Here is a 13,347-nt window from a genome sequence, read left to right as displayed (position 1 = left end):
AACAGTGAATAAAGTTTTCAGATTATTTGATTTTGAGAAAGTAAAAAAATAAATAATAACAAATATGAAATGCATGGAAGCCCATTTCCACCACCAGAAATTCTGTATCCCATAATTATGACTCTCATAACAGTCATAACACTAAGTCATAATAATAATGAGAAACAGGATTTTTATTTGCTTCATCACAGTGAAATGAGCTTCCATAGCATGAATGAATTCAAACAGGAGATGAGAAGACGTGGCAGGAAACGTGTTCTCGTAGTGTTTCCTGTCTCTCGAGGGTTAAGAACAGAGGACGTCTCACCTCACTGAAGTCCCATGAGACAAATTGTGATTTGTGAATTTGGGCTATAAAAATAAAATTTGATTGTAAAGTAAAGAAAGTGATTGAAGTGTAGAACAACAAATAGTTTTATACGGTAATAAACAGTCAAACACAGTCATATAAAGTGATAAACCGTTATGAACAGTGTTATAGAGTGGTGTTAGGGTTATTCAATATTTGCGATCTCATGAGTTTAAAGTTTTTTATTCATGAAAATAAACTTCCATCGGTCTCTTCGGGGGCTTTTATTTTGAAGGGCGGTCGCAGCGGGCCGGAAGTGTTGTGTGCGTGGCTGCGGGTTGTTGCGGTGTGTGAACGCGCAGCTCCGTGTGTGACCAGCTGCGGCTCGTGCTCCGGAATCAAACTTCTCCCGCGGACCGAGACCTTCAGGTAAGACGCACCTGAGCTGTGACGTGGGGATCCGGTTAATTAACCGTTAATTAACCGTTAATTAACCCTTAATTAACCGTTAATTACTGTGTCTGCATGACGTCGACGGGTCGATTGCGTTACTTGATGAATGAGCCGCTGATGAAGCTGAGGAGGAGAGGGAAGAAGTAACGGAGTACTTTTACTCAACCACTCGAATGCAGACTGGACTCTGAGATGATGACGTCAGACTGTCACTTGTTTTGTTGTTTAACTTGAACACAAATTAGTTTTAATTCAAAGTTACAGAGTAAATGTCCAGTTTAACAAATACAAATACTCAAAGGCTGTAGAGTAATGGAGTAAAAGTAAATAAATGTACTTTAGGGTTGTAGAGTTATAGAGTGAAAGTTAAGAGTCAGAGCATAAATAATACCCATGTTGAGTTTAAGTACTTTTAAGGTTGTAGAGTATGCAGTAAGTATACAGTCTGTAGGGGCCGTGCCTCTCTCCCATTGGCTGATCAGTGGACGCACTGAGGTCATATTCCTCCAGCTTCTGTGAACATGGTTCTAGATCAAAATGTCTCCAGATCAGTCAAGGCCACAGTGACCTTTGACCTCCAAATTCTATTTGGGTCTCCATTGAGTCTCATTGTATGTTTGTGTCTCATGTAATGAAATTCAGATAATCCTGAAATATTGTGTTCACCATAACCAAAGGTCATGTGACTTTGACCTTCGTCCGCCGAATTCTTATCAGTTCATCCTTCAGCTCCAGTTAATATTTGTGAATTTGAAGAAACTCCCTCGTGGGACGTGGCGTTCACCGGAGTGGAGCAGACGCACAAACGACCTGGAAACATCACAACTCAGACATCAAAACAACAAAAACAAAGTTTGTGTCACGAGTTGAACGAGAAAACAGAGCGAGGATCCAGAGGAAGTGAAAAGCGGTGTGTCAGTGCCAGAGCAGCAGGAGTGGGGGGACGGTCTGGGGACACCTGGTGGCTGAAGGAGGAATAACAGAAAGTTCTGGTGAACACCAGGAGGTGATGAGGAACCATGATGGTACCAAGTGGAGAGCCACAACATTTCTGAGCCCAGCGACTGGTGCTGCTGGTGGAGCAGTGGCTTCATGTCTCTGTGCCAGCGCCACCCAGTGGCAGGAGGTGTAATGTTTTCAGGTTGTCTGTCCCACTCTGTGACCGTCTCCCAACAATCAGCTGCTCACTGGGAACTCACCAGGCGTGTGTGTCCTGAATCGTTAATCTGTGACGAGTTGTCACTGAAAGAAGAACTGATTCTACTTCAGATGTCATCAGCATGAAGACTCTGCAGAGTCTGGTGGAGGCGGAGCCCCAGACTCTGCAGAGTCTGGTGGAGGCGGAGCCCCAGAGGACGTGATTCTAGTTCCTCTCAGAGTCTGTGGGTCTTTAACACTTGATGACATCAACACTTTCACTAACGACTCAGTAGAAACTTCATGTCAGGTCAGTTAATTGCAGGAGAGGGAACACATGAGGGCGTCTGTGGCTGAGGGGGAGAGCGGTCGACCTCGGGCCGGAGGCTGAAGCCCGAGCTGCTCCTCCAGCATCCAGAGCTGCTCAGAGACGCTCTGTATGAACGTGTGTGTGAATGTTAAACTGTAACGAGCTTTGAGTCGTCAGCACTAGAACCGTTCTGTGTGAATACAGAACCATTTACATGAAGAAGCCTCTGATTCCTTCTCCCCAGAGGACGAACTCTGTGTCTTCAGTTTGTCTCTTTTGTCGCTGCAGGACGACCACTGGCGCTGCAGCATCGGGACGTCCTCATTGGCTGAAGAAACTGCCAGGGGTGGAGTCAGAGTGAGGGCTGTGTCGTGGGCGGGACTTCCTCCGAGCGAGGGGACGAGATGCTGCCGACTTCCTGCCACGCCCCCTTCACCTTGCTCTGGTGAATGCAGAAAATCAACATGTGGACTTATAAATAATACATATATTATATACATGTTTTCTCATAAATAATCATCCTCTTCACCCCCCCCCCTTCAGCTGCCTCCTGATGATCCTGACAGCCCCCCCAGCCGCTCGTGGAGTAAGTTCATCTCTCTCTCTCTTTTCATTGGGCTTTGTTATTCCTCCGCTCCCTTCACGCCACGTGTCCGGAAGCGTTACGTTTGTGTCCATCCGTATATCCATTCTTATCAAAACGTAAATATAAATGTTCAGTTCTCCGTGGTCTGTGGAGGAGGCAGAGCTTCATCCTGAGGTTCTGAAGTCAAGCTGCTCCTCGGTGGGCAGCGTCAGGCAGGAGGAGCTTCTCCCTGAGAGGCTGAAGGTTCTGGACGTTGTCCTCATGAAGAACGGGAACAGTTCCTGAGGAAAACCACATCTTGGAAGAGGCAAACTGCTGGAGCTGTCGGGTCTCACGCTCCTCGGCCTCCAGAGGAAGTTCACTGCAGGGTCCTTCAAGAGGCTCAGAGATGAACTGATGAGATTCTGTAGGTCGAAGGTCAACGTCGCTGTGACCTCACACAACAAACCTCTGACCTCCTGAACAGACACACCGGGAGTCCTTCTGGTTTCTGTGAAATCTCACGTGTCCCTTTTGAGAATTTCTTCAAATTTTGACCAGTTGTCCTTTGTCCCCAAATATGAACATTTTAGATTTCAGTGGTCAAAGGTCCCAGTGACCTCACATGAGTCTGAAACAAGTGTTAGGACTGAAGCTGCTCTGGTTGGTGGAGGTCAACGACCCCAGGACGGGGATTCTGAAGGGTTCAACGTGTTCTATGTGCTGCTGATGTTCTCTGGGGTCACTTTGTTGTTTCTGGAGAACCATCGGTTCTCTGGTGTGTCTCTGATCCTTGTGTCCCACAGGGATCAGAGACACACCAGAGAACCGAGTTCTCTGGTGTGTCTCTGATCCTTGTGTCCCACAGGGATCAGAGACACACCAGAGAACCGAGTTCTCTGGTGTGTCTCTGATCCTTGTGTCCCACAGGGATCAGACCTGGTTGACCTCAGGTCTTCTGTTGATTTACAGAGATCAGTGATGGAGGGATGAGATGTCCCTGCACCGTTGTAGAAAGTTTGTCTTCTTGTCTAGACTTTTCTCTCTGTCCCACCGGGGTCATCGGGTTCAGTCTGTCTGTGAGCAACAGCCAATCAGCTTCCCTGCTGTCGGCTCGGCCAACCAGTGGCAGCATAGAGTCATGGAGAGAGGGAGGGGGGGAGAAGAGGGGATGAGTGGACGACAGTGATGGTGTGGATGCAGATGGAGTGGAGATGATGGACAGAGGGTGGATGGAGGATGGATTGAGGAGGGATGAATGGATGGATGATGGATGATGGATGATGGATGATGGATGATGGATGATGGATGATGGAGGATGGATGGAGGGTGGATGGATGATGGATGGAGGATGGATGGAGGGTGGATGGAGGATGGATGGAGGATGGATGGAGGATTGATGGAGGGTGGATGAAGGATGGATGGAGGATGGATGGAGGATGGATGGAGGCTGCCTGAGGGCAGACGGGGACAGATGATGGTGCGAGTGCAGACTCTCTGAGGATGGATGGATGATGGATGGAGGATGGATGGAGGATGGATGGAGGATTGATGGAGGGTGGATGGAGGGTGGATGGAGGATGGATGGAGGATGGATGGAGGATGATGGATGGAGGATTGATGGAGGGTGGATGGAGGATGGATGGAGGATGGATGGAGGACGGATGGAGGGTGGATGGAGGGTGGAGAGGATGGATGGAGGGTGGATGGAGGGTGGATGGAGGATGGATGGAGGATGGATGCAGGATGGATGGAGGGTGGATGCAGGATGGATGGAAGATGGATGGATGATGGATGGAGGATGTATGGATGGTGGATGGAGGGTGGATGGAGGATGGATGGAGGGTGGATGGAGGATGGAGGATGGATGGATGGAGGATGGATGATGGATGGAGGATGGATGGAGGAAGGATGGAGGGTGGATGGAGGATGGATGGAGTGTGGATGGAGGATGGATGGAGGATGGATGGAGGATGGATGCAGGATGGATGCAGGCTGCCTGAGGGCAGACGGGGACAGATGATGGTGCAGACTCTCTGAGGATGGATGGAGGGCGGATGAAGGATGGATGGAGGATGGATGGAGGATGGATGCAGGATGGATGCAGGATGGATGCAGGCTGCCTGAGGGCAGACGGGGACAGATGATGGTGCAGACTCTCTGAGGATGGATGGAGGGCGGATGGAGGATGGATGGAGGATGGATGTAGGATGGATGGAGGATGGATGCAGGGTTCCTGAGGGCAGACGGGGACAGATGATGGTGCGAGTGCAGACTCTCTGAGGATGGATGGAGGATGGATGGAGGATGGATGGATGATGGATGGAGGATGAATGGAGGATGGATGGAGGATGGATGGAGAATGGATGGAGGGTGGATGGAGGATGGATGGAGGATGGATGCAGGCTGCCTGAGGGCAGACGGGGACAGATGATGGTGCAGACTCTCTGAGGATGGATGGATGGATGATGGAATGAGGGCGGATGAAGGATGGATGGAGGATGGATGGAGGATGGATGGAGGATGGATGGAGGATGGATGCAGGCTGCCTGAGGGCAGACGGGGACAGATGATGGTGCAGACTCTCTGAGGATGGATGGAGGATGGATGGAGGATAGATGGAGGATGGATGGAGGATGGATGAATGGATGGATGCAGGATGGATGCAGGCTGCCTGAGGGCAGACGGGGACAGATGATGGTGCAGACTCTCTGAGGATGGATGGAGGATGGATGAAGGATGGATAGAGGATGGATGGAGGATGGATGGAGGATGGATGGAGGATGGATGCAGGCTGCCTGAGGGCAGACGGGGACAGATGATGGTGCAGACTCTCTGAGTATGGATGGAGGATGGATGGAGGGTGGATGGAGGATGGATGGAGGATGGATGGAGGATGGATGGAGGATGGATGGAGGATGGATGGAGGATGGATGCAGGCTGCCTGAGGGCAGACGGGGACAGATGATGGTGCAGACTCCCTGAGGATGGATGGAGGATTGATGGAGGATGGATGGAGGATGGATGGAGGGTGGATGCAGGATGGATGGAGGATGGATGGAGGATGGATGGAGGATGGATGCAGGCTGCCTGAGGGCAGACGGGGACAGATGATGGTGCAGACTCTCTGAGGATGGATGGAGGATGGATGGAGGATGGATGGAGGATGGATGGAGGATGGATGGAGGATGGATGCAGGCTGCCTGAGGGCAGACGGGGACAGATGATGGTGCAGACTCTCTGAGTATGGATGGAGGATGGATGGAGGATGGATGGAGGATGGATGGAGGATGGATGGAGGATGGATGCAAGCTGCCTGAGGGCAGACGGGGACAGTTGATGGTGCAGACTCCCTGAGGATGGATGGAGGATGGATGGAGGATGGATGGAGGATGGATGGAGGGTGGATGCAGGATGGATGGAGGATGGATGGAGGATGGATGGAGGATGGATGCAGGATGGATGCAGGATGGATGCAGGCTGCCTGGGGCAGACGGGGACAGATGATGGTGCAGACTGTCTGAGTATGGATGGAGGATGGATGGAGGATGGATGGAGGATGGATGGAGGATGGATGGAGGATGGATGCAAGCTGCCTGAGGGCAGACGGGGACAGATGATGGTGCAGACTCCCTGAGGATGGATGGAGGATGGATGGATGATGGATGGAGGATGGATGCAGGATGGATGCAGGCTGCGTGAGGGCAGACGGGGACAGATGATGGTGCAGACTCTCTGAGGATGGATGGAGGATGGATGGAGGATAGATGGAGGATGGATGGAGGATGGATGGAGGACGGATGCAGGATGGATGCAGGCTGCCTGAGGGCAGACGGGGACAGATGATGGTGCAGACTCTCTGAGGATGGATGGAGGATGGATGGAGGATAGATGGAGGATGGATGGAGGATAGATGGAGGATGGATGGAGGATGGATGGAGGGCGGATGAAGGATGGATGGAGGATGGATTGAGGGTGGATGCAGGATGGATGCAGGATGGATGGAGGATGGATGGAGGATAGATGGAGGATGGATGGAGGATGGATGGAGGGTGGATGGAGGATGGATGGAGGATGGATGGAGGATGGATGGAGGGTGGATGGAGGGCGGATGAAGGATGGATGGAGGATGGATGGAGGGTGGATGCAGGATGGATGCAGGATGGATGGAGGATGGATGGAGGATAGATGGAGGATGGATGGAGGATGGATGGAGGGTGGATGGAGGATGGATGGAGGATGGATGGAGGATGGATGGATGGAGGATGGATGGAGGATGGATGGAGGGTGGATGCAGGATGGATGGAGGATGGATGGAGGATGGATGGAGGATAGATGGAGGATGGATGGAGGATGGATGGAGGATGGATGCAGGATGGATGCAGGATGGATGCAGGCTGCCTGAGGGCAGACGGGGACAGATGATGGTGCAGACTCTCTGAACAGTGGAGGCAGCAGATGGAGCGATAGCCACATTCCTGCAGCGATGGCCACGCCTCCACGCCTCACTGATAACCTCGTTGACACAACGCTGCAGGAATGTGGCGGCTGCACAAACACCCCCCCCCCCCCCCCCACCCACCCCCACCCGCTCTGGGAAACTCACCGTCTGCGGCCGGAGAAACAAAAACAGCCAGTGCACCAACAGGGACCTGACTCAGAGTCCCAGGGGACACAGAGTCCGATGGGACACGGAGTCCGAGGGGACTCGGAGTCCGAGGGGACACGGAGTCCGAGGGGACTCGGAGTCCGAGGGGACTTAGAGTCTGATGGGACTCGAAGTCCGAGGGGACACGGAGTCCGAGTGGACACAGAGTCCGATTGGACACAGAGTCCGAGGGGACTCAGAGTCCGATTGGACACAGAGTCCGAGGGGACACGGAGTCCGAGGGGACACGGAGTCCGATGGGACACGGAGTCCGATGGGACACGGAGTCCGAGGGGACACGGAGTCCGAGGGGACTCGGAGTCCGAGGGGACACGGAGTCCGAGGGGACTCGGAGTCCGAGGGGACTTAGAGTCTGATGGGACTCGAAGTCCGAGGGGACACGGAGTCCGAGTGGACACAGAGTCCGATTGGACACAGAGTCCGAGGGGACTCAGAGTCCGATTGGACACAGAGTCCGAGGGGACACGGAGTCCGAGGGGACACAGAGTCCGATGGGACACAGAGTCCGATGGGACACAGAGTCCGAGGGGACTCAGAGTCCGAGGGGACACAGAGTCCGATGGGACACAGAGTCCGAGGGGACTCAGAGTCCGAGGGGACACAGAGTCCGAGAGGACACAGAGTCTCTCAGTTACTTTACTCCAGTCAAAGTCCCAATGGTTTAGTGATTTAACAAAGAAATACACATATTATCTTCAGAGAGACAGAGTATTAAAAGAAGAGGTTGAAGTAAATGGTATTATTATTATTGTAATTATAATAATAATAATTATTAGTTTAGAAAGTTAAGTCCATGTTTAATTATATGACGGGAACACACACACACACACACCCACACACACACACACACACACACACACACACACACACACAGCTGGTTGGATCTGTATCTGATGAACAGAAGCTGCTTCACATCTGTTCTCATTCAAACGGCTTCAAAGACTTTGTGGGTCAGAAAATGTGAAGCATGATCCTCACTGACGCGATCTGATGAACACAAAAACACACATGCACACACACACACAGACACACACACACACACACAAACACAAACACACAAACACACACTCAGCCGTCTGCTCTGAGAATCTCAAAGATCTTTTCCCTGCAGCGTGTTTACATTCCTCATCGTCTGGAAAACAGAGAAACTGCTTCTGCTGCCGTCTGAACTCTGTCTGCTCCATCACTGCTCCTTCACTGCTCCATCACTGCTCCATCACTGCTCCTTCACTGCTCCATCACTGCTCCATCACTGCTCCTTCACTGCTCCATCACTGCTCCTTCACTGCTCCTTCACTGCTCCATCACTGCTCCTTCACTGCTCCTTCACTGCTCCATCACTGCTCCTTCACTGCTCCTTCACTGCTCCTTCACTGCTCCATCACTGCTCCTTCACTGCTCCATCACTGCTCCTTCACTGCTCCATCACTGCTCCTTCACTGCTCCTTCACTGCTCCATCACTGCTCCTTCACTGCTCCTTCACTGCTCCTTCACTGCTCCATCACTGCTCCTTCACTGCTCCATCACTGCTCCTTCACTGCTCCATCACTGCTCCATCACTGCTCCTTCACTGCTTCATCACTGCTCTTTCACTGCTCCATCACTGCTCCTTCACTGCTCCATCACTGCTCCATCACTGCTCCTTCACTGCTTCATCACTGCTCCTTCACTGCTCCATCACTGCTCCTTCACTGCTCCATCACTGCTCCATCACTGCTCCTTCACTGCTCCATCACTGCTCCATCACTGCTCCTTCACTGCTCCATCACTGCTCCTTCACTGCTCCTTCACTGCTCCATCACTACTCCATCACTGCTCCATCACTGCTCCTTCACTGCTCCATCACTGCTCCTTCACTGCTCCATCACTGCTCCATCACTGCTCCTTCACTGCTCCATCACTGCTCCATCACTGCTCCTTCACTGCTCCATCACTGCTCCTTCACTGCTCCTTCACTGCTCCTTCACTGCTCCATCACTGCTCCATCACTGCTCCTTCACTGCTCCTTCACTGCTCCATCACTGCTCCATCACTGCTCCATCACTACTCCATCACTGCTCCATCACTGCTCCTTCACTGCTCCATCACTGCTCCTTCACTGCTCCATCACTGCTCCATCACTGCTCCTTCACTGCTCCATCACTGCTCCATCACTGCTCCTTCACTGCTCCATCACTGCTCCATCACTGCTCCTTCACTGCTCCTTCACTGCTCCTTCACTGCTCCATCACTGCTCCATCACTGCTCCTTCACTGCTCCTTCACTGCTCCATCACTGCTCCTTCACTGCTCCATCACTGCTCCATCACTGCTCCATCACTGCTCCTTCACTACTCCATCACTGCTCCATCACTGCTCCTTCACTGCTCCTTCACTGCTCCATCACTGCTCCTTCACTGCTCCATCACTGCTCCATCACTGCTCCTTCACTGCTCCTTCACTGCTCCTTCACTGCTCCTTCACTGCTCCTTCACTGCTCCATCACTGCTCCTTCACTGCTCCATCACTGCTCCATCACTACTCCATCACTGCTCCTTCACTGCTCCATCACTGCTCCTTCACTGCTCCATCACTGCTCCATCACTGCTCCATCACTGCTCCATCACTGCTCCTTCACTACTCAATCACTGCTCCATCACTGCTCCTTCACTGCTCCTTCACTGCTCCATCACTGCTCCTTCACTGCTCCATCACTGCTCCATCACTGCTCCTTCACTGCTCCTTCACTGCTCCTTCACTGCTCCATCACTGCTCCTTCACTGCTCCTTCACTGCTCCATCACTGCTCCTTCACTGCTCCTTCACTGCTCCTTCACTGCTCCATCACTGCTCCTTCACTGCTCCTTCACTGCTCCTTCACTGCTCCATCACTGCTCCTTCACTGCTCCATCACTGCTCCTTCACTGCTCCATCACTGCTCCATCACTGCTCCTTCACTGCTCCATCACTGCTCCATCACTGCTCCTTCACTGCTCCTTCACTGCTCCTTCACTGCTCCATCACTGCTCCATCACTGCTCCTTCACTTCTCCATCACTGCTCCATCACTGTTCCTTCACTGCTCCATCACTGCTCCTTCACTGCTCCTTCACTGCTCCATCACTGCTCCATCACTGCTTCATCACTGCTCCATCACTGCTCCTTCACTGATCCATCACTGCTCCATCACTGCTCCATCACTGCTCCTTCACTGCTCCATCACTGCTCCATCACTGCTCCATCACTGCTCCTTCACTGCTCCATCACTGCTCCTTCACTGCTCCTTCACTGCTCCATCGCTGCTCCATCGCTGCTCCATCGCTGCTCCATCGCTGCTCCTTCACTGCTCCATCACTGCTCCATCACTGCTCCATTACTGCTCCTTCACTACTCTATCACTGCTCCTTCACTGCTCCATCACTGCTCCTTCACTGCTCCTTCACTGCTCCTTCACTGCTCCATCACTGCTCCTTCACTGCTCCATCACTGCTCCATCACTGCTCCTTCACTGCTCCTTCACTGCTCCTTCACTGCTCCTTCACTGTTCCTTCACTGCTCCTTCACTGCTCCTTCACTGCTCCTTCACTGCTCCATCACTGCTCCTTCACTGCTCCTTCACTGCTCCTTCACTGCTCCATCACTGCTCCATCACTGCTCCTTCACTGCTCCTTCACTGCTCCTTCACTGCTCCTTCACTGTTCCTTCACTGCTCCATCACTGCTCCTTCACTGTTCCTTCACTGCTCCTTCACTGCTCCTTCACTGCTCCTTCACTGCTCCTTCACTGCTCCTTCACTGTTCCTTCACTGCTCCATCACTGCTCCATCACTGCTCCTTCACTGCTCCATCACTGCCCCTTCACTGCTCCATCACTGTTCCTTCACTGCTCCTTCACTGCTTCTTCACTGCTCCATCACTGCTCCTTCACTGCTCCATCACTGCTCCTTCACTGCTCCATCACTGCTCCATCACTGCTCCATCACTGCTCCTTCACTGCTCCATCACTGCTCCATCACTGCTCCTTCACTGCTCCTTCACTGCTCCATCACTGCTCCATCACTGCTACTTCACTGCTCCTTCACTGCTCCTTCACTGCTCCTTCACTGCTCCTTCACTGCTCCTTCACTGCTCCTTCACTGCTCCTTCACTGCTCCATCACTGCTCCTTCACTGCTCCTTCACTGCTCCATCACTGCTCCATCACTGCTCCATCAAATCGTCCAAATGTGATGTCATCAGATGTGGTGACATCATCATGATTAGAAAAACTGCAGAATCCACAGAAATGTTCAAATAAATATCTGAAGTGATGTCACAGGATGATGATGCTTGTGTTTCCTCTGGTTTCCAGGGCGACCGGTCCGAGCCGTGCAGTGGGCGGGACTGTTCCACCTGCAGCTGCTTTCCAGCCAAAGGAGCAAGGGTGAGACTGAGCCCAGCGACCAATCAGAGCTCAGCTGCAGCATGACATCATCACAGCTGCAGACAGTTTCCTGATTAACAGACCTGTGACCCCTTCACTGTCGACTCGTAAAACACACACTCACTCTCACTCACTCACTCACACACACGCTCACACACACACTCACTCTCACACACTCTCACACATACACACACTCACTCTCACTCACTCACACACTCACACACTCACACACACTCTCACACTCACTCACACACTCTCACACACTCACTCACTCACTCACTCACTCACTCACTCACACACTCTCACACACACACACTCACACATACTCACACACACACACTCTCACACTCACTCACACACTCTCACACACTCTCACACTCACTCACTCACTCACTCACTCACACCCTCACTCTCACTCACACACTCTCACTCTCACACTCACTCACACACTCACACTCACACATACTCACACACACACACTCTCACACTCACTCACTCACTCACTCACTCACTCACACCCTCACTCTCACTCACACACTCTCACTCTCACACTCACTCACACACTCACACACTCTCACACACACTCACACTCACTCACACACTCTCACACACACTCACACACACACACACACACACACTCTCACACACACTCACACACACACACACACACACACACACTCACACACACACTCACACACTCACACACACACTCACACACTCACACACTCACACACTCACACACTCACACACTCTCACACACACTCACACACTCTCACACACACTCACACACTCACACACACACTCACACACTCACACACTCACACACTCACACACTCACACACTCTCACACACACTCACACACACACACACACACACACACACTCACACACTCACACACCCACACTCTCACACTCACTCACACACTCTCACACTCACTCACTCACTCACAAACTCTCTCTCACACACACACACTCTCACACGCACTCACACACTCTCACACTCACTCACTCACTCACAAACTCTCTCTCTCACACACACACACTCACACACTCTCACACACACACTCACACTCTTACACACTCACACACACACACTCACACACCCACACTCTCACAGACACACATACAGTGCTGTGAAAACGTATTTGCCCCCTTCCTGGTTTCTTATTTTTTGGCATATTTGTCACACTTAAATGTTTCAGATCATCAAACAAATTTTAATATTAGACAAAGATAACCCAGGTAAATACAAAATGCAGTTTAGTTTTTAAATGATAATTTAATTTATTAAGGGAGAAAGCTATCCAAATCTACCTGGCCCTATGTGAAAAAGTAATTGCCCCCCCTTGATAAATCATGAATGAACTGTGATTGACCACATTCTTTGGAAAGCTGAGTTCAATTTCACTAGCCACACCCGGGCCTGATCACTACCAGACCTGTTGAGTCAAGAAATCCCTTAAATAGAACCTGCCTGACAAAGTGAAGCAGGCTAACAGATCTCAAAAAGCAACACATCATGCGGCA

The 13,347-nt window shown here is 51.6% G+C and overlaps 1 protein-coding gene across 1 annotated transcript in view; it reads left to right on the top strand.

Moving 5' to 3' along the window:
* The first annotated feature begins 2,593 nt into the window (after nucleotides 1-2,593).
* Nucleotides 2,594-13,347, top strand: part of col4a4 (collagen, type IV, alpha 4) — a 29,807-nt gene continuing 19,053 nt past the window's right edge. The window contains 3 exon segments of the mRNA XM_061073809.1: nucleotides 2,594-2,640; nucleotides 2,733-2,775; nucleotides 11,750-11,821. Of these exon segments, the coding sequence (XP_060929792.1) occupies nucleotides 2,594-2,640; nucleotides 2,733-2,775; nucleotides 11,750-11,821 (162 nt within the window).

Source organism: Limanda limanda, chromosome 6 (genome assembly GCF_963576545.1).
Source record: "Limanda limanda chromosome 6, fLimLim1.1, whole genome shotgun sequence".
NCBI classification, from domain to species: domain Eukaryota; kingdom Metazoa; phylum Chordata; class Actinopteri; order Pleuronectiformes; family Pleuronectidae; genus Limanda; species Limanda limanda.
Note: the sequence above shows the minus strand (reverse complement) of the source record. Positions and strands in the feature narration are given on the sequence as shown.